General features: G+C 39.3%; 1 protein-coding gene across 1 annotated transcript; it reads right to left on the bottom strand.

The window, feature by feature from the left end:
• Nucleotides 1-4,855, bottom strand: LOC121756440 (snurportin-1-like). Its single transcript, XM_042151991.1, has 7 exons — nt 4,322-4,855; nt 3,644-3,830; nt 3,313-3,563; nt 2,645-2,759; nt 2,084-2,176; nt 508-651; nt 1-347 (listed from the first exon to the last, which is right to left on the bottom strand). Exons 1-7 carry the CDS (start codon nt 4,678-4,680, stop codon nt 213-215), a joined length of 1,284 nt encoding a protein of 427 aa, XP_042007925.1. The 5' UTR covers nt 4,681-4,855; the 3' UTR covers nt 1-212.
• Between the last annotated feature and the right edge of the window lie 18,593 nt (nt 4,856-23,448).

Raw genomic sequence — 23,448 nt, 5'->3', positions numbered from 1 at the left:
TGAGACAAAATTTAAGAGTTTTAACACCTTGCTTGCTAGCTAGCTAAGTACAATAGCACTGGTTAATTGCATCATTCATTGCTAGGAATTAGCGATCGCTGCTTTTGAATTTTGATCATAATTCATGCATACATATGATTTCCATTCAACACGCACTGTATTATCTGAACAATTAAAAATGATGATCATTCATGAATATGGCAAAGTTTTGGTCAACCAAGCATATCTGCGTCAGTAGTAGTTTCATGGTTGTTGGAGAATGTTTCATGGTTGTTGGAGAACTCAATTGATGCAAGTAGATGCTCTATTCTTAGAGGAGAATGCCTAGCTGCATACTGGAACATCACCTGCAACAAGTTTACCACACACCAATCACAATCTATGTCCATTATCATTGACACACTGAAAATGTTATTGGATTTAAGTTAGAAATCATTTTGCTTATGATCATCTTTCATGGTACGAACTAAACGAATACAAGAGAACGAGTTTAAGTTGTGGGGTTACCTTGGAGTAACTATCCGCAAATGCCCGTGAACGGTTAGGCTTTCCGAGATAGTTTAGATCAGCCCTTTCTAGCTGCCCATCTTTAAAATATAAAGCTCCTTCATTGATGGAAAATCTTAGGAGATCCCCAGTCTGACTTTCAGTCTGAAAAAACTTGAATTAGTAATGTTCTCGGTCTTCCGTAAATTTCTTGGTTGTAGATTGCTAAATATATACTCGAAAAATGCTCAATATATGAAGAATATCAATATTTACAATCAGTAACAAAATGAGCAAAAACTAGTACTACCAAATTGTGGCGCATGAACAAAAAATAGTTCTGCTTCTTCTCCATGTAAAATGATTAGGAGCATAAGAAAATACAGATAACTTGGTTTTCTTTCCAGATTATACGGGAAACACATTGCACCAACGAGTATACTATTACTTATCATCTTTGTATTATGAGAATTAACTACACTATCTAAACGTGCAAACAATACAAGCGATTATTTTTAGAATCTATCGACATGGTCTTTATCTGGCAGCATCCGGATGAGCAAATGGCCTATTCACTCAACTTTGTAATCCTTCTGCCAAAACCCACCTAGTCTTTTAAACCGTACACAAAGAAAGGGTCTCCGACTCTCCCCTATTATCCTATAAGTACCTTACACAAAGAAAGGATCTTAAACTCTAGAATTTTCTTACGGGATTTTCCATTTGGGGAATAAAGAAAATATTATCAAATGTTACATGGTGTTGTTCATGAAAAAAGTAGTTCATTGAGCAAACCTTTATTAACTGCCACAGTATCAAATATCAACTGCTACTCCCTATAAGTGCCTTCTGAAATTAAATAGGCAACACCACATGCCACACAAATACAATCCAATACTAGACTAATTTTATTTTCTAGTCTGCTCAAACTAAAGTCAATTTGTTTCTCAGTAAAAAGAGCAAGATGTTTATACGCGATTATCATGCAAATAAATTAAAATAAAAATAAAAATATAAGTTAGGGGAGCCTCTGAAAGCCAAAATGAAAAAGCTACTAGAAACTACTTCTATGGCTTATAGAAACTCAAGGCTTGAGTTGCAGACCGTGTAACAACTTACTTAAGGAAGCAAATAACTATGACACATTAAGATCAAAGACCACCAAAAGAAAGGGATCATCAATATTACAAGCATATGTACTTTCTCTTTCTATGCAGGTTTAGGTGACACATCTTCCACATCTTGTATTTTGGCACATCACCCATCAAAAAACAATAAAGGCGTAAAGAAAGCCCTAAATATGAGTCATTTCTACCAAATTTTGATATTTGTTAATTGGGCTGCCATGCATATTGTGTTTACACTTTACATTTCTAGTTTATCCACAGCAAGCTAGTCTTTGTCAAATAGTGGTGAAAACTAAGCTATTTTCCGTTTCAAAAAACTTTGAATGTCTTTAAAATTGTAGTGTTATCAGTCAACCTCTTGAAACAAATTTTATTTCTGAATGCAAAAAAGAATAAGGACAGAAGCTTCTTTATTGTTAAAAGGCATAGCAATCAGCAATTTTATATTTGAAAAATAAATGCAAACAAACCTTTTGGATGAAATCACTGTCCAAGCAACCAAATATAACAGGAGGATCATCTAAGGTAGCCAATCTCCCATCATCTAATAGCTCCAAGACTACCTGATGTTTCAAAAACAGGAAATATGGAATTTAGAGAAATATTCACCCATTTACTTATTATTAATTGTCAAACAAGTTTGGAAGTCTACTGTGCATGCAAAGTGTTAAGATATACTATCAGAAATAGTAATACTCAATGAAATTTTCCAGAAGCATTTGATATGCAGAGAAAAATGTATATGCAGCAACTTTGTTTTTAGACTTTCCTCCTCGAGGATCCATCAAAGCAGATGAAGATTTTATCCTCTTAGCTTCAATAATTTAATCTCTATCAACATGGAAGCTATAAAAATAAACTGCCCAAAAAATAGCAGAAAATCCAAGAATGGCCATCGGAGTAGGATTCTCATCTATATATGACATCACATACTATGAAGCAAGTGAGAGAGGAAAGAGGCCTTAAGGGGTGCAACAAGAATCCCAGAGCCTATCCTACACATGGAAGTGATTTAAAGTGACTTAATATACCTGCTGCTGATCTGGAATCTGACCCTTACTATCTGTATCAAGAACATATTGGCTACAATTCTCATCCTTCCATACTAGTACCAAAGGTGTATTTCCTGATTCATAATGTGCATGCCTGAGAATCAGAATCAATAATATCAGAGTGTGAGACGGAAGAGGAACATCTTCCTAAGCATAATAGGAGGTGAAGAAAGCATGAAAAGTAGCATGCTTTAAGCACTTAACAGATCTCAGAATGGAAAAAAGATTGTCCTTATAAAATGTGATGGCAGAGAAAGGGGACGTATCAAGTATGAGTACTGGCAATACACAATAACTCGCCAGAGATCCTCCAAGGCATAAAATAGTGGCTACAAATAACTTACACAAATCCCTATATCCAATACTTTATTCTAACCTTTTTTGTTTAGAAATTAGTCGCCTTTTCTTTTTGCCTTCATCTGAAATTAGCTTTAAGAAAATTACGCAAGTTTATGTCAAGTTGTTAAAGGTATTCTTTATAGTTTAATTTCATTCATCTATCTAATCTAATCGCTTCACTCAACTACGTAATAACGTTCAACACATATGGATCCAGTGAAAAGAAGTTCGCCTGGTGACAAAGTAAATAGCTGCTCATGCAACAACATGATTCCAACAGTAGTAAGAAAAAACGAAGGAAAGCTTACTTATTGTAGAACAACAGCCCATCCTTCAGATATGAGACTGGGCCAGCATAAGCTGCTTTTAGACCCTCCTGGTCGCAGTTGTATACGACAAGTGTCCTGAACGCATATTTATGGTGAGGTGAAGGATCGGTGCAAGCCCCTGACTCAGCAAGCTTGCTGTTCAACCAGAAAAATCTGAACTCTGTGGTACATTCATACATTGACATTCCCGCCCAGCAAACCATGTCAATTATATAGTAAGTTTGATCAGCCTGCAAATCACAGTATGTAACGCATCACATCATATGGCACGTTCAAAGAATAGGATCAAAAAGGACAAGAAACCAACTACCTCGTGAAATATACAATCGAGTATGCAATAAGATTGGCCAGACCGGTTGCTGTTATTTGACCTGGAACCATTTGGTAAAGCAGACGGAAAGCGATGCAACAAACCACCATTGCGTAACCTACTAACCGTGACACCATTCGATGACACAACAAAACAACGTTTCCCAGCCGGTCTAGCACACACATACCTGCAGATAAAAATGAGAGCTTCATAAGAACTTCAAATTTGACATTCAAGCGATGAAGGAGATTATTAAGTAACGTTCAATCAGTCCACTTCCTACTCCTAGAAATTCTAGAAAACTATGATACATGTAAAAGAAGAAGGATTATCAACAACATGGAGTTAACAGTAGAATAGTTGTTAAAACTTAGTTGTGTTAACTGCTAAGCAGTTACACTAAGCTGTCAATCAATTAGAAAATTAGCTGATTTGGTGTGAAGGAAGGAAGACGTGTAAATGATCTATAAATACATTCCGTATTGACACATTATAATCAATGAATGAATCAAATATTATCCTCTCTGTGACTCAATTATCTGGCTAGAATCTCTACTAAATTCCCCCCTTTCAACCAGAGCTAACAATCCCTAATTCGACGAATTGAAGTAAGACTGAACTAAAACATCACAAAGCAAATAGTAAAGAAAATAGTATGTGGAAGTGGAAAGAGAATACCAGTCGGAATTTAAGCGGTCGGGAACATCAATCATCCATTCGGGCAGCATGAGCTGCTTTGCGAACCATCGGCGGGCTTCGCGCCCTCTTAGGCTGGCCGCTTCTCTAACGTCAAAATCTCTGGCCTTAACTGCAGCCTCGGGCTCAATTTCAAAATCGGGCTCGCTGTGTTCGTATTCGGGCTCGGAGGCGGCGGCAGAATCGTTTTGAACGGACATGGTAGTGAGGGCCAAACAGCGGGCCTGGTGCTGGGCGTCGCGGCGGTTCTGGGCTTGCCGTTGCAAGGATATATCCCGCCGCTTCTGTTGATCGGAGAAGGCAGGCCGTTTGAACGGGCGGCGGAGATCGGGCGGCGCCATGGTCAGGGGCAAAATATACAGAACAAAATGTGCAGAGGTTAAGCTCCCTTGGATCAAAATCGAAAGCTATTGGAAAAATCGAGAATCACAGTGGCGGTCTGGACTTGGACTGGGACTGGGACTGGGACTGGAGGAAGAGTTGCAGGTAAATATGAAAGGGGCAACATTCGAATTGCTGTTTTACCAAGAGAGAGAAAATTACATAAATTAATGACAAAAAATTTCGAAAAAGCATAAATAATTCAAAAGTTGAGTCACAATTTGAGTCACAATCTCATTTTAAAATCCGTCTCATTTCAGTCATTACTAGAATACATAAAAAAATTAACTTAACTATAAAAATAAATTCAAATTCGAAAAACACTACATTCATTGAAATCAAATTACAAAAGATTAAATATAAAAAAATTAATAAATATTCAGAATTACATTAATTGAAATTCCTAAATTACAACCTCAAGAGTTATGAGCCCAAATTTACTTCGATCTTGAGTTGGCCATGAGCTCGACCCTCATGGATGGAATATTGTTGCAGAGGTACAGGTTCAGCTTCTTCTCACCAGTCACCAAGTAGTTGACCTAGATCATTCATCCTCGATTATCATGTTAATGAGTACTAATACATGTCCACATCATGATTTGGTATCACCCTTTTAGGCGAACGCGTAATCCACTTCATAAACACTAAATACTTTGGATAAATCTCATTTGCCAAGTAGGAACCCATTCGATGTTGTCGAAGATTGGCAGTGAATTTGATCGTCGGAGCCTGATCATCTCAAACTTTGTTAAAGAACGGTGATCAGTTGAGTATATTAATATCATTATTCGTTCTGCCCATGCCAAAGAATGCATGGCAAATCCATAGTCAGTTATTAACAACTTCAAGAATGATTGTCGGATGTTTTGTCCTTTGAACTTACTAGTATAAGCGCCTTTCCAAAAAAGCAGTGAACTCTTTCGTATAAATTCATCAACAACTAGCATCAACCAATGACCTGTTGGAAATATTGAAGCCTTTTAGACGGGTAAACTCTTGCTATTACAAAAGAACCAAAAACTGGAAGGTAAGTAAAACAAAGTAAATACAATAAAAGGAACAAGATGCAAACTATATTCTTCTTCAAGTCGAGTCGAGGTATCCCTCTCTCCGCAAGACGAAATACGCCCCGGCTAGTGCTCACGGATTGGCGTAATGTCCCCAAAGATGAAACGACTTTCCTCCTATCGAGTTGAAGCACCTCAAACTCGTAGGCTCCGGCGAACATGAATTGGAGGTGAGAACCGAGCAATGCAATGCTCCTAAGATGCGAACTAGAATGCTTGAGCTAGAGAGAAGAGAAAGTGTATGTTGTGGTTTCCTCTTCCTTCCAAGATCAAGCCTATTTATAGGCCAAAGGAAGGTACTTGAAAGGCTTGACAATCAAGACATGACATAAAGAAAATGAAGGTTACTTAAGTTGAAAGGCCAAAAGCCTCTCTCTTTTCCCCACATTTCTCACGTTTTCCTACAATCCCCCACATTGGTTAGAGCGCTGCAAGCTCAAACCAACACCAGACACAAATGCATGTATGCAGACTCTTTTGCTCAGTTCTTAGGAAACGATACTGTATTTGGAGAGGTAACTTGTGGTTTTGAACCTTCCATAGTCAACACTATCGGACATACCGGCGGACTAATGGACGCGATGCCTTGAACTATTCCTCCTTGACGTATGCCTAGTCAATAGCATCAACACAATATTGTCTCAACTCCATCAGTTCTCACGTTTGTGTCTGTTTCGGCCGTGGAACACCTCTTTAGAATTCATAAGTGACTCACACACACGAAGCGGCATCACTTCTCACTTATATATGTGATTCTTTCATGAGTATCCTGCCATACTGCATCTCCTTGAGATTTCAAGAATCATTAAAAGTCAAAAGACTTAACCGCTTACCACGTGCAGGTTACAACACTCAATGCTTTCTAAAGAATGGGCGAATATTAAAATCTTCTGAGTGTTACAGCTAGATTTGTATAGCTTCGTTTTCCCATTGAACCAATCCCATGGGATCTCCAATCGTATGGTTGGGTTACCACTATACTCATCTTTTAAGATGTGGTTTTCAATCCCATTCCTTTTAGCAATTTATTCATTTGATTACGGTTTAAACCTTTTGTTAACGGATCCGCTAAGTTATCCACTGACTTTACATAGTCAACTGAGATAATGCCACTTGTGATCAACTGTCTTACGGTATTATGTCGTCGACGAATATGTCGAGACTTATCATTATAAAAGCCACTTTGTGCTCTACCTATAGCTACTTTGCTATCACAGTGTATCAATACTGCGGGCACTAACTTCTTCCAACATGGAATACATTCTAGGAAATTTCTGAGTCACTCGGCTTCTTCCCCTGCTTTATCCAAAGCGATAAACTCAGATTCCATGGTGGAACGAGCAATACACGTCTGTTTCGTTGATTTCCACGAGACAGCACCACCCCCCACAGTGTACACATACCCACTTGTCAAAAATGAGTCTTTTGAATCAGAGATCCAATTTGCATCACAGTACCCTTCAAGTACTTGGGGATATCTTGTGTAATGCAACCCAAAGTTAATAGTATACTTCAAGTATCTCAAAATTCACTAGGTGACCTTCACCTATGAACTTTTCATACTTGGTCAGTATAACCTTTTCACACTCAAATTCTAGTGAAAATCCATGATTTACTAGAAGTGAGCCAGACACCAAATTATTTCGGATGTCTGGGACATGCAGCACATCTTTAAGGGTAAGAACCTTTCCTGATCCTAATTTTAGGAACATATTTCCCACACCAACCACCTCAGAAGAGGCTAGGTTTCCCATGCGTACTTTTCTACCTCCAACAGATTTGTAAGTAGAAAAAACGCTTCTCTCAGAGCACACATGACATGTGGCACCTGTATCAACAAACCATTCATTTGGATTATTACCATGGTCCACGTCGGAGACCATTGCGATCACCTCGTGATCTTTGTTGTTTATAACAACACGTTCAAATAATTTGCACAATATTGTCTCCATCAATAAGTACACAACTATATTGAACCATATGTGCATTGGTATATTCAACAGCCCATGCATCCCAATTACTACTACCAAGTCTAAATTGGTCTTGCTTGTCAAATGACAAACGATAAACATCATTCTCAAGAGAATAGATCTCAAGGAATTAACCACTCCATGGCGCATTGACATTGCGACCGTTCGTTGCTTTATTCCAGCTTTGAATTCCATGTTTCCTCCAGCTTCGGTCGACATGATTTCAACAAGAGTACAATATTTCGTCTTGCGATTGTTGGAAATATTGAAGCCTTTTAGACGGGTAAACTCTTGCTATTACAAAAGAACCAAAATCTGGAAGGTAAGTAAAACAAAGTAAATACAATAAAAGGAATAAGATGCAAACTATATTCTTCTTCAAGTCGAGTCGAGGTATCCCTCTCTCCGCAAGACGAAATACGCCCAGGCTAGTGCTCACGGATTGGCGTAATGTCCCCAAAGATGAAACGACTTTCCTCCTATCGAGTTGAAGCACCTCCAACTCGTAGGCTCCGGCGAACTTGAATTGGAGGCGAGAACCGAGCAATGCAATGCTCCTAAGATGCGAACTAGAATGCTTGAGCTAGAGAGAAGAGAAAGTGTATGTTGTGGTTTCCTCTTCCTTCCAAGATCAAGCCTATTTATAGGCCAAAAGAAGGTACTTGAAATGCTTGACAATCAAGACATGATATAAAGAAAATGGAGGTTACTTAAGTTGAAAGGCCAAAAGCCTCTCTCTTTTCCCCACATTTCTCACGTTTTCCTACATGACCGGGAAAGCTGATGCCCGGTCGTTGATGGATTTACACGAAAGAGTTCACGGCTTTTTCGATATGGTAGGAAGTATCGACTGCATGCATTGAGAATGGAAGAACTGATTGAGTGCTTGAAAATGCGATTACAATCTTACAATAGCGAGTTTAAGGGACAACATCTTCTTATGTCTAATAACTAGAAGGTACCCAATTCTTGTTCTATGATAAATTTATTATAAGAAATGAGAACCATAAGTATTTTGTATGTTGCAAGTTAGTGGCTACAGATTATCATGTGACATGGACTTGAGATATGATGGTGGTTTTTGAGATGTAATAAATGAAACCAGGAACTGCAAAGTTGTCTTTGTATAGTTATAGTAGTACACCACTCTTGAACTCTTCTTGCAATCTTTAGTGTTCAACCTAGATTCTCGTCTAGTTTTTATAGTTGTATCTACTCATTCGAGAGAATTTTCACTTAAGCACTTTTGTCTTTAGTTTTCCTCCCCCTAATTATACACAACTTGCAGCTGTGCTCGTTAGTGCTTGTTTTTCACTCCTTCATTCAGCTGCCAAATTTAATTTTTACTTGGGGTAATATCATAGTGTTTTTCATGGGAAGTTAAGCTTTGTACTATTGGTTTATTTCTTTATGGCAGAAGAATTTAAATTTAAAGGCTGCGAAACAATGGATTCGAATCTGATCAGACCTTTGTGTAAAGATAAAAAAGAAAAGAAAAAGATATAATCGTGGATGTAGGTGTAGCTGATGAAATGAATCTATATCGTGAAATGGGCTTTCGATGATGTGATAATGGCATTAAGGATTTTATGCCTAGATTTGGTGCAACCCAAACTGCATTAATTGGAGTAATATTTACATAAAAACATCGATACTCAATATGGTATTGGAGTTCATAGTGTCAATAATTTTGAGATACGAGAAAGAAGTCAAAGATATGTGCTGATTCTTTATAAAGTAATAATATGTGGATTATTCCGTCACATGATAATTTGTGTGATAACAATATGACCAAACTATCCAAATTTGAAGATAAAATTATGGTATAATTTGGGGTTTGGCCTTTAGATTTTATTTATTGTGAGGGGAAGTTTTGTGTAATAGTAGTATACTAAGATTCGGATGTATATTTTGGGTCATGATTAGATCCCGATATTATATCCAATATAATTATAAACATAGCTACATATTTGAACTTAAATTTGGATATTTAACTAATCTGCTGCGCATGCGAATATTAGTAGAATAGAAATCTATGATGATGGACCTTGTTATGAATCGTATATGAGTTTGGCAATAGAGGGGTTATCACTACATCTATTTGATTCAACAGAAAGGTTAGGTGGAATAGGGAAATCTGTGTGAACCTAAAGTTGATTCTCTATGGTTTTTGAATTAATGAACTACACGTGCAATAACTGAACATGCTCAAGTAAATAAGCATGAATAAATACCACCATGTTATACTAATTTGGTGAACCACATCATTTTATACAACACCAAAATTTGAACCCTAATATATTAATTTCTTAGTATGAGCAAAAGAGAACAGGACAGTAAAGCGTATCTTAGTTGTAAAGACGTTTTTTTTCCAATCAATAAGTTAAAGATTCGAGTTATCAATAGATAAACGGGGAGCTATTATTAATTCTCTTTAAAGAAAACTTCGACAGAACAACATTTATATGATCATTGGTCTTTCAAACTTCAAACTATGAACTCAATGATGGTGGAATTCAAAGAGGTCTAAATGAGATATTTAAATTTCCAAAACATAAATATAGATTATTGATGCATCTGTTTGTTGAAGGAGTGAACATCAGGGTTCGAATTCCCCAATTGTTTTGATATAATTTCAATTTATCCGATTGTAATTAATTTTACCATGAGTGCAATGACTTAGTGTGATGTTTTAAATGCCTTTAGTATTACATTACTAAATTACACTATATAATACTAGTATTATATATAAGTATATAGTAATGTTTTCTTCAACACACTGTACGTGTTGAAAATTCAATATTCAGGTGAATGTAGACATGTATGTTAGTGGACATTTTATTTACGTTTGCATGTAAATTTGTCCTCGTATCCAAGAAGAAAACACACACTGTGTTGGAGATCATGGAAGATTATGATCGAAGATTATGGAAGATCATTCTTACAATTAGTGATATTATGTAAATGATTTATTTCCTAAGATAGAGTAGAATCCCATAATTTAGGCTTACCATATAGAGGCACTCTTGTGGCTATAAAGAATTGTATCAGCCGTGTATTTCATTAAGCAAGTAAATGAAACCATTGTTCCTTCCTATCTTTTTCTACATGGCATCAGAGCAGAGTAAAATCTGGCTCAGAAAAGCTTCATCATAGCCAAAAAAAAAACCTTACCAATCTCGTCCAGAAAGGCTGAAGTAAACCCAAGCATACCAATCCATACCAGTCCATACCAAACTCGGCCGAGAGGCTGATTCCATCAAATCCCTACACATAAAACATCATGTCCGATTCAGAATCAGAAGGAGATAACAAACCCAAAATCAAGCCATCAAAGATGAAAACAAGCAAACATGTCACTGTTGCATTCAAATTGAATGGAAAGAACTATCCTTTGTGGGCTCGACTGATGAAAGTCGCAATAGGAAGCCGAGGAGGATATTCTCACATCAAAAACCAGCCACCAGAACCGGAGGATCCCGGATATGCCGAGTGGGAAGAAACGGATCTTGTGGTGTTCTCGTGGATCATCGACAACATCGAGAACGACATAATAGCCGACTTTGCTCACTACCAAACCGCGAAGGCGATATGGGACAATCTCGCCGTGACGTTTGAAGGCAAGAAAGACCCGTATCTCATATACGATCTGGAGGATAAAGCTATTACACTCCGCCAAGGGAATTTGGATCTCGAAACCTACTACCGACGAATCCACGGATTGTGGATCAATGTGGATAGATGCCGAAAACAGCCCGTCGATTGCTGCGACAAGGGGGTCAAGCAATTCCGGGAATTCTCGAACACCATACGGCTGTTCAAATTTCTCACTGGACTCAACCCGGAGTATGATACGATTCGCAGGGACATCCTCAAGGAGGAGCCCTATCCCTCAGTCGAAGAGGCCTACGGAAGGGTCCAGAGGGAGGCGGCTCGATTAAAAATCATGCCACCGGCGTCCTCCAAATCCACCGAAGACCACGGCGTGGGTAGCACCGATGCATCATCGGGAGAAATCGGCTATGGGTTCGGAGCACAGAGAGGCAGTCACCGTCCAACCAACCGAATGCCACCGCGACCGCCACCTACCGGCACCATTCACCAAACAGGAGGCAGAATCGACAAATCGAAACTTTGGTGTTCACATTGCGGGAAGAACAAGCACACAAGAGATACCTGCTTCCTTCGGGTGGGATTCCCAGAATGGTGGGACGAAAAACAGAAAGCCCGAGCACAGATGAAACTCGCCGCCGTCGGAATTAGCGAATCGGGGCAGAGGCAGGGGAATCCCCAGGTCCAACTCAAAGACGGAACGGTCGGAGGGAATCAATTTCCCCAGCAAGAGCACTCCAGCGAAAATGGTGGGGGCGGCGGTAGCGGCGGAGTCCGAGTCGGGAACTTCGTCGAGAGAGCAGGAGCTCCGTCGGAATCGCAGAAGTGGAATGGAGGCGCGTTTGGAGGTATAGGGTTTGATCCAGGATCAAACCCTAAGAACTTTTCCTTATTTCATTTTAACCCCCTGAATTATCATGTTAGTCCTGCAAGTTTTAAAAATCCCAAATGCGACCCCCCAGACATAAACATTTATGAAAACCCCCCCATCAGTTCAGCAAATTCCAAATCATGCCCAATAGTTAGCCATATTCCCATACATAACCAATTTGCACCCTTGATGAATATTTCCGCTGCATTATCTGTACAAAATACTGATGATATTAATAGGAAGGGTTGGATTTTCGATTGTGGTGCCACAGACACTATGACCCCGGAGAGATCTGATTTTAGTAATTTTAAAGAGGTTGCTAGCACCTATATTAGGACAGCTAACGGGGAATTGATTGCAGTAGCAGGGGCAGGAACCATAATAATTTCTCCTACCATTCGACTGTCAAATTGTTTATTTGTCCCTAGCTTATCTCAGCGATTGATGTCAGTAAGCCACGTGACAAGAGAATTGAATTGTACGCTCCTAATGCATCCAAATTTCTGCATCTTACAGGATATTCGGACGAGGATGATCATTGGGCGTGGCACTGAGGATCAAGGACTCTACTACGTGGATGGGGTAGCTCAACATGGCAGTGCAATGCTAGCTCACGGATCCACGAAGAAGGAGGCTTGGCTGTGGCACAGAAGACTAGGACATCCGTCTCATGGTTACTTTAAACTTTTGTTCCCAAACTTTTCCTTACCTAGAGATTTTTCTTGTGAAACTTGCGTTTTGGCCAAGAGCCACAGACAGTTTTTTAAACCATCCGATACTCGTATGAAATTCATGTTTGACTTAGTGCATGCTGATGTGTGGGGACCGGCACCTGTTATTGGGGGTAGTGGTTTTAGATATTTTGTGACATTCATTGATGATTGCACGAGAATGACTTGGATTTATTTCTTAAAGCACAAATCAGAAGTAGTTGACAAATTCATTCTATTTTTTCATATGATACATACCCAATTCCACAAAACCATAAAAATTCTTCGTTCAGATAATGGGAGGGAATTTGTCAATACCGCTATGTCCAATTTCTTTCAAAAACAGGGTCTCCTTCACCAAACATCATGTGCTTATACACCCGAACAAAATGGGGTCGCAGAAAGAAAAAACCGAACCATCCTGGAAATAACTCGTGCCCTTATGATTGAGTCCAAAGTCCCAAAATTTCTTTGGCCAGAAGCCGTTGCAACCTCTATCTACCTCATAAACAGATTGCCCACCAAAGTCCTAAACACCAAAACCCCCCTCGATGCTCTTTCCCAACAAGCCCAGATACCAGAATTCCTTAGTATGCCCCCAAAAGTCTTCGGATGCACTGTCTATGTTCACGTTCCCAAACATGAAAGGACCAAATTCTCCCCATGTGCAACCAAATGTGTCTTCGTCGGGTATGGAGTCAACCAAAAAGGGTATAGGTGCTACGATCCAAGCACTAGGAAAATCCTCACCACCATAAACTGTGACTTCCTAGAAACTGAGTTCTTCTATAAACACCACCTTAGCAGTCAGGGGGAGACATCAGAAAAAAACCCTAAAAGTAACTATGAGGACTGTCTAAGTTGGTTTGTGCCACTTCCAAGCCTCCCGATTGAGGATCCACCCGAGACAGTCGTCACTGTCACCGAGCAGGCCTCCTCCTCTGAGCCCCCTCAACCGCGCTCACCTGACTCTCCTCAACCAATATCCGAGGTATGTCCGGAACCGGTCTTTGAGGAAAGTTCTACAGTTAATACTAACAATGCAGAAACAGAGGAGAATGCCATAGACGGTGATACCGGGAGGTATATTCTTCCTCCACGAAGTACTCGAGGTGTTCCCCCGAAGAGATATTCTCCGGAGAGGATTGGGAAGAAAAGCCGATATGGAGTAGCAAACTTTGTCCAGGGAAATCTGACGAAAATGGCTCGAGCTTTCGAGGCTGCATTATATGAGGAGCAGGAGATCCCACAGACGGCCGACGAGGCTATAAAGGTTAAACACTGGAGGGAAGCTATGATTACCGAGATGAAAGCCTTGATGAGAAATGAAACTTGGGTGAAAGAAAGACTCCCGGAAGGAGTAAAGGCAGTAGGGTGTAGATGGGTATTCACTGTCAAAAGAAGGCCAGAGGGATCGATCGATCGATATAAGGCCCGACTAGTGGCGAAGGGATATACCCAAACATACGGAGTCGATTATGCCGAGACTTTCTCCCCAGTAGCAAAGATCAACACCGTACGGGTACTATTCTCGATTGCGGCAAACAGAGACTGGCCTCTCCATCAGTTCGATGTCACGAATGCGTTCCTACACGGCGAACTACCTAAGCCCGTGTTTATGGTCCCGCCTCCAGGATTTGCTGACGAATTTAGGACTGGTGAAGTGTGTAAACTGAAGAAAACACTGTATGGGCTAAAACAGTCCCCGAGAGCATGGTTCGGCAGGTTCACTGAAGTAATGAAGAAATATGGGTACCAGCAGAGTAATTCAGATCATACATTATTTCTCAAGAAAAGGGGTGGCAAGATCACGTGTCTCATCATCTACGTCGACGACATGATTATCACAGGAGACGATGAAGAGGAGATAGGTGAATTGAGAAAAAACTTATTCACGGAATTCGAGATGAAGGATCTAGGTCTTCTTAAGTACTTCTTGGGCATTGAAGTCTTACGATCAAACCGAGGAATCTTCATAAACCAAAAGAAGTATGTGCTTGATTTGCTCGCAGAAGTGGGAATGGTAGATTGCAGACCTGTCGACACTCCAATGGTACAGAACCATGGATTGCAGATACGTGAAGGGGGAAAGCTCACCGACAGGGGGAGATATCAGAGATTGGTAGGAAAACTTATCTACCTGTCACACACTCGTCCAGACATAGCATATGCTGTAGGTGTCGTCAGCCAGTTCATACACTCACCACAAGAAGATCATTGGGAAGCAGCCATAAGGATCGTTCGATACTTGAAAGGAACGGCAGATCATGGGGTGTTATTTGAAAAACATGGTCACTTAGAAGTACATGGATTCACGGATGCGGATTGGGCAGGGAATCCCAATGATAGGAAATCAACCGCCGGGTATTTCACTTTTGTAGGAGGAAACCTCGTCACTTGGAGAAGCAAGAAACAGAAGGTGGTTGCGTTGTCAAGTGCAGAAGCAGAATTCCGAGGTATAAAGAGTGGCCTCACCGAGATATTATGGTTAAAAAGACTCATGGCTGAACTTGGTCTTCATTCATCACAACCTTGTAAGCTGTTCTGTGATAACAAGGCTGCGATTAGCGTCTCAGAGAACCCGGTTCAACATGATAGAACAAAACATGTGGAGGTAGATCGGCACTTTATAAAGGAGAACATCGAGGCAAAAATCATCGAGCTGCCATTTGTCAAGTCTGAAGATCAATTGGCTGACATATTAACTAAAGCAGTGAACTCAAAGTCGTTTCGAGAAGCACTAGACAAGTTAAGTGTTGGAAATCCCATCGCTTAACTTGAGGGGGAGTGTTGGAGATCATGGAAGATTATGATCGAAGATTATGGAAGATCATTCTTACAATTAGTGATATTATGTAAATGATTTATTTCCTAAGATAGAGTAGAATCCCATAATTTAGGCTTACCATATAGAGGCACTCTTGTGGCTATAAAGAATTGTATCAGCCGTGTATTTCATTAAGCAAGTAAATCTTCCTATCTTTTTCTACATGATAGAAATCCATGGGTTCCATCCTAAAACCAATTGGTGATAGGAGGAGGGCCCATGAGACTTATATACTAGTTTCAGTTTTCTCTTGACACCGATGTGGTGATAGGAGGAGGGCCCATGAGACTTATATACTAGTTTCAGTTTTCTCTTGACACCGATGTGGGACAGTTATATGTTATATTTTTAGCTTCAATTGCCAACACCCTCCCTCAAACCCTTCAAGGTGAACCTTGTAGGGGTTGGACTTTTTTCTAATCAATTGGACAATCGGCCCAATTTTTTTCGATCGGTTGGACCACTTGGCCCAAATTTTCAGCCCAGTTATACTGCTGGGTCAGTCATTTGTTATATTTTTAGCTTCAATTGTCAACACCCTCCCTCAAACCCTTCAAGGGGGGTTGGACTTTTTTCTAATCAATTGGACAATCGGCCCAATTTTTTTCGATCGGTTGGACCACTTGGCCCAAATTTTCAGCCCAGTTACACTGCTGGGTCAGTCATTTTTTTTCAGTTTCAGCCCAGATATACTGTTGGGTCAGTTAAATATGACCCACAGTCGGCGACCCGCTCTGATACCATGTTAGAAATCCATGGGTTCCATCCTAAAACCAATTGGTGATAGGAGGAGGGCCCATGAGACTTATATACTAGTCTCAGTTTTCTCTTGACACCGATGTGGTGATAGGAGGAGGGCCCATGAGACTTATATACTAGTTTCAGTTTTCTCTTGACACCGATGTGGGACAGTTATATGTTATATTTTTAGCTTCAATTGCCAACAGTATATATATGTAATGGCGATAACGAAGTTTGATTTCATTCAATGGTGTGTGGAGTTAAAATGTTGCTATCAAGTGGGTGAGAAAGTGAAACATCATATCAAGGTTAATGTGTGCATGAGGAATAAGTGCTTAAATAGATATTAGTCTACCTACTTATGAATAGCATCCTTTTACAAAAATTAATTCATTGGTTCTTGGCCCACATCTTCATATTGAGCGATGATTTAAACAAAACGTTGCTAGTTGATTATTAATTTCTTAAGGTAGGCCCTTCGATATTTATTCTCCTCTCAAATTCTTGCATGTTTTTTCTTTGTCAATGACATTTATTCTATTAATAGAGCACAATGGGTTATTCACGGGAGCTTGAAAATGACCACAATCTACAAATAACGATAGGAAGGCGTGAAATTAATTAGAAACTTTAATTTTTTCAACATTTGTTCTTGCCATCTTAATTGCTAAATATATGTAGTCTTCAAAATACAATGATTTGAAAGCTTCAGTTTGAGCGATGATTTAAACAATGGATTTGAGGTTGTAGGGCTCTTAATCAAAGTATTGGTAATAACTCCCATATGAATTAAATCGGGTTATCATATATTTTTATAAAAATTAAAAATACATTACAATTTAAATAGCACTATATCTGTTGTTCGTGATAACTGACTTATAGTACATTTTTTTGTCTTCTTGTATACTACCAATAAGTCGTTCAACAAGTATCTCAGATTTTATTTTGTAGTTATGACTTAAGATGTCACCGCTACATATATGTAAAAGTAAGACCAATTTAGCAAATTGATGAACCAAAGAAAAATTATCATCTTTCATTAGTTCAACCATCTTCTTTAAAATAATTTTCAAAGCTTCAATACTAGAAAAGCATGGGGTCGTTCTTGCATCATTCTCAAAATTTTGGTATACTATTAAACTAAAATCATAAGCTCAGAAGTTTTATGGATAAAGGCTCAAAGCTCCGCCTCTATTGTGGGGAGTAAATTTTAAGGAAAAATTTGTTGTGGGCCTATTTCTGAGCATCATTCTAGTTTAGTCCTTATTAGTATTAGTTCTTTCATTATATATACATGAATATGACATTAAAAGTTGTGACATAGTAACACTGCAATGAAGTGTATTACATAAAGAGAGATAAGATACAAATTACATTTTTATAATGAAAATTTCTTCGTCGAGCATATATATGCAATTGATATTCTATTAGAATCGTCATAAAATTACCTTTAAATTGAAAGAGTTATATAAAAATATAAATACTTTTATGATCTTTAAAAATTGTCAAATGTAATTGAAAATGACATATAACATTAGATATTCCTCAAATTTTTAACATTATATCAATGTATCAAGTTCATAATATACATTGCATCTGTGACATTATAAAAAGCATCAATAAATTATCCTATTCCATAACTACAAAAACCAAAAAAAATTGATTCTTTAATCTATTATTGGTTGGATAAATCTTATAGGTTTACCACTTGGCATAATATAAATGGTTGATCATCTTAATCTAAGAGCTTTAATTTAATTTTTATTTTGTTATAAAATATGGTTATATTTTGATACAAACTTAAAACTTTTTATATCAGTTTGAACATTGATGAAATATTTTGAAATATTTTGTATGTATATATAATCACCCCACTCAATTATGAACATAAATTAAAGAGATAACTGAACTGTGTATCTGAGAAAATTAGAGCAAAAGTGGCCCTAACTTAGAAGATTTTTGTGCTTAATGTTTCAACTTTCACTTGATTTCTAAAGACACGAACTTTTTATACTATTTTTTATTTATGGTGAGCGACTGAGAGCATCCTTAACGCTAAGGGGTCGGGCCGCACCTGGGTCTCGGCCAGCGTCACCAGCGATGGAGGAGAGGAAGTTTGATACGAGGGTACTCGTATCGGTTCCGGCAGCGCGAAGTCGCCGGAGAAGGGTTAGGTTCGTTCGCGGGATCCTCCCATCGAGCAGCCTAGGGTTCTCGGTCAATTAAGGTTTGACGAGATTAACTTGCGGAAAAATAAAGTACGAAAAGATAAAAGAACGATAAAAGATAAATTGATTTGATATTTCTCGAATGAATAATATGAAGGTCTCCTACACATATTTATAATATGTGGGGATACAATAATATCCTACCAAAATCTAGTAAATCAAATATAATAATATCCTAAGTAAAAGATATGGAGAATCAATAACTAACTATGAAAAAGATAAGATAAATCAATGCTAAATGACTAATAAGATATGGAGATAATTTAGGAATATGCTCGTATCAACTCCCCCACGGTTAAAATTCACCTTGTCCTCAAGGTGGAAACCACGACAAAACGAAGAGTGTCGCGACCAGAAGCTTTGGCGAGGTATCTCCTCCCGGATCAAACGCACACCGAACAGTAGAGCATCTCCCTTCATCACCTCCATCAAAAATCATCAAAGGATGACCATTGTGGTTGCCAAAATTCATCGTTAAAATGGGAAGCTTGTCCACGCGTCCCAGAATGTTCAAACATGACGTGTCCTTGCGCAGAGGAATCCACCGTGTATCACCGTTAAGCGATGTTGGTCGATGATTCGTTCTTGCAACATCACCATCAATTGGATTCGCGGCATCATTAAAACCTATATCATCCAAATTGTGAAATGTCTGTGGAACTCTACTCTTGCCGAGAGAACAACTAATGCAGTCGCGTTTCACACCCTTTGAAACCCTCAATTTTATAGAACCGGGGAAAACAAGAAGTGCAAAATGAATGACCGATGTTGGAATAGTATTGGAGTCGCTCGACTGAGAGATCACGGCTAGTGGGAGTGGGTCATCGTCGTCGCCCTCATCTCCATTGATATTGGGGCTGCACGGAGGAGCTAGTGGGGAGTTTTGCGTTGGTGGCTGCTGCAGGCTGCCTGCGATGTCGGAGTTGATATGAGGTTGCACGGTGTAGGGTACAGCTCAGTAGTGCGACGCTGAACGGAGGGGCTGGTGGACACTGAGCGCTGGGTCTGGTGGAGGAGCGTGTAAATCGCTCAAGCGACGTTTGTTTGCATCCATCAGAGAAACCAATTACTCGACAGTTGCAGTCAAGTGCTCAAGCTGTGAAACCAAGGCAGCCCACTGTAGGTTCGGTTCCAAATTCGGCGTCACCGGATCACGTGTCACGTCGAGAGGCTCCATATGGGCGACACTGTTGTGAGGCGGTTGGTAGGGAGGCGATGGTGGCTGGAGGGGTTGGTAAGGCGACTGTGCAGCGGTGTATAGCAGAGGCCCGTCTGGTGGGTCAGGTTCGGGTCGCGGGTAGGACACCGAAGAGGGCCTTGGCACACTAATGGGAGGCGCTGGAATCGGGCGCGCCGGGTCTGGATAGGAGTAGCCAAATTGCATGTTCTGGCTTTGGAGGTACCAACACGATGTGGGGCTCGGCATGGGCAGTGGCGAGAGGAACGGTCTATTGAACTGGCGATGGACGTAGTCAGTGTAGGTGTATGACATGATGGCGGAAATACGGAGGATGAGATCACAATGAAAGCACCAGATGATACGAGGGTACTCGTATCGGTTCCGGCAGCGCGAAGTCGCCGGAGAAGGATTAGGTTCGTTTGCGGGATCCTCCCATCGAGCAGCCTAGGGTTCTCGGTCAATTAAGGTTTGACGAGATTAACTTGCGGAAAAATAAAGTACGAAAAGATAAAAGAACGATAAAAGATAAATTGATTTGATATTTCTCGAATGAATAATATGAAGGTCTCCTACACATATTTATAATATGTGGGGATACAATAATATCCTACCAAAATCTAGTAAATCAAATATAATAATATCCTAAGTAAAAGATATGGAGAATCAATAACTAACTATGAAAAAGATAAGATAAATCAATGCTAAATGACTAATAAGATATGGAGATAATTTAGGAATATGCTCGTATCAAAGTTCCGGCCCAGGCCGGTCCCGGGCGCCCAGGGTCCATTCTGGCCGGCATAGGAGGTGCTCTTTTTCCGGTCCCGGGCCCCAATTTCAGGTTTCTTTTGCATTTTGAAGAGGAAGGAGGGGGGAGGGGGAAGGGGAAGGGGAGGGGAAGAAGAGGAAGGATTAGGAAGAAGAGGGTGACGATTTCTGATTTCTTTTGCATTTGCACCCCCAATTTTCTCTTTTTTTTTGCATTTTGAAGAAGGATGAAGAGGGGGCGAGAGGAAGGGGAAGAAGAGTATTTTTTTTTTTTACATTTTTTATGTTCTAATTTAATATTTTAGTTTATAATTTATTATTTTTGAATTAAAAATGAATTTCTCGTATTATAATTGTTCAACGTTTTTTATTTTATGCGTAAAATAGATGGTAAATTGTGAATAGTGCAATTTAATAGTTGTGGTCCGGGATGAGGCCTGCAGGGTTAGAGCAGTTGTGGCTTGGGACTCAAATTTAGGGGAATGATGACGTGGAGGGGACTTGAGGCCTGAATTGAGAACGGGGTTAAGGATGCTCTAATCATCATAACCAAATACACCTGAAAGTCTGGGTCACTTATAGAATAAATCAAAGTTGAGTCTACATAGAAAAAAAATTACCAAAACAGAGGTCACGAACTACCATTATGATACGATATATGATAACCGTAATAGTTTGGATTTAATCACCCTAAGTCCCAAATCAAAACTGTTAATAAAAAAGTAATTTTATAATCTAATTAATATAATCGATCAACCTCTCATTAATAATAAAAAAATTCAACTAAAAAAAACTTAAATTAGGAGACATGCAAAAATAGTTATAAAAAAATAAAAAAATAAAGTGGTACACAGTTAGCTAACCGGAAATGAGATAAATGATGTGAACATTGAAATTGGTCTTGACTTAATGGATTATTATGTTTGTTAGATTCTCTAAGATAACATGTATGTGTAAGATCTCAATATATAACTAAGAAAATTAACAATGATTGTGTGTTGAATTTTATACGCATCTGTAATCATACATTGTTGAATTCTCTATAGATTTCATTTCTTATTTTAAATATTCCAATACTCCTATATTTGATTGAAAGTGCACATGATAGGAGCATAAAATTTAAGTGGTACACAACGATAAGACCCGATAAATATGATAAAGATGTTTTCCAACCGAATGAGTAAGGTTCAATGAAATTTTTTAAAATGAAAATGTTATTTATGATGCTCCATAAGAACACCCACAATGGGGCGCCCGATGGCGGCCATCGTCCTCGAGCGCGGACGATGCCTCCATTGTTGGTGCCCACCATCGTCCGCGCCCTACCCCCACGCCCGATGCATTGTACGCAGAAGAAGCGCGGACGATGGCCTATCGACCGCGCCATCGGGCGCCCCATTATGGGCTAGGAGGACGATGGGCGCGGACGATGGTCTATCGTCCGCGCCATCGGGAGCCCCATTGTGGGCTCGGCGGACGATGACACGCGTTTTTTTTTTCCAAATTTGTCTATTTAAACTTCGTTTCTCATTCACTTGTTCATACGAACATCTCGCCTCTCTCATTTCACTCATCTCTCACATTTCTACCTCTCTCGCATACCAAAATGAACCACGACAATGACACCACTAGTTCTAGTTCCTCGGAGTCAGGTTGTTCGACCTCGGAAGCCTTAGATGCAGCCGTTGAAGAGGCCATGGCGGAATGCTTAGTCGAATGCAGCGCGAGGAGGCGGGCGGCTGCGGCAGATCCACATTGCCTAATCGACGTCGGACGTCTGTCCAACGTGACCCTACGGCAGCTCACCAACGTCTGGTTGCAGACTATTTTGCCAATCGTGACCCATGCTCAGCTCATGAACGACATGATTGAAGAAGTGTGGGCCCGTAACCGCCGTCACTGAGTTTGCGTATTTTTTTTTAATTCGTATTGTAATATATTAATTTTATAAATGAAATAAAGTTTTTTCCCAATTTTGTAGTTATTTAAATATTCAATTAAAAAATGCATAGGGCACCCCACTGCAGGTGGGGGTAGGAGGATAAAATGATGACGTGGCGCAGCATAGGGCGCCCCATTGTGGATGGCCTAATAATACCGTCTACCATTGCGACTACAATTAAATTCAAAAATTGACTTCAAAGTATAGTGCGAGAATGCGGTTTACATCTGTCACATTAATTCTATTCAGAATCAAATAACTTATAAAATACTACTACAAACAGTTTTGCATGGCAACAACCGCCGGAAGAATATGTGACTCAAACATTATTAACTTCACAAAATATAGTCAAATTTTATTTATAAAAAGCTGATTAGCAACGTTTTTAAAATCAGTAGCATGCTTGTTACTATTATCTAATTCACCGAAAATTATTCTTAAAACATTATTGAGAGAGATGGGATGCCTACCGATCATAATAGTAAGAATTAAATTAAAAATATATAGAACTTTCTCAAACAGAAAATCTGGGTGGCCATGTGTATTTAGAAGACATGAAATTGATGAATATGTAGCAATAAATGAAGAAATAGGAATATATTAGGTAAAATATCACTAGCAGTTAAAGCCAGTCTTCCCAAATCAATCAACCGATCTCATCTCTGTCCTTTTTCAATTCATGTATATATTCACGTATATATCTAGACAATGACGGCTCATCACAATTAATTATTGGGTACAAAGATACTCCAGTTTTATATATGTATGTAATTGTAAGTAGTATCTCATACTATTTTTATTCCCCTATAACT

The sequence above is a fragment of the Salvia splendens genome, chromosome 11 (assembly GCF_004379255.2).
Source record: "Salvia splendens isolate huo1 chromosome 11, SspV2, whole genome shotgun sequence".
Taxonomy (NCBI): domain Eukaryota; kingdom Viridiplantae; phylum Streptophyta; class Magnoliopsida; order Lamiales; family Lamiaceae; genus Salvia; species Salvia splendens.
Note: the sequence above shows the minus strand (reverse complement) of the source record. Positions and strands in the feature narration are given on the sequence as shown.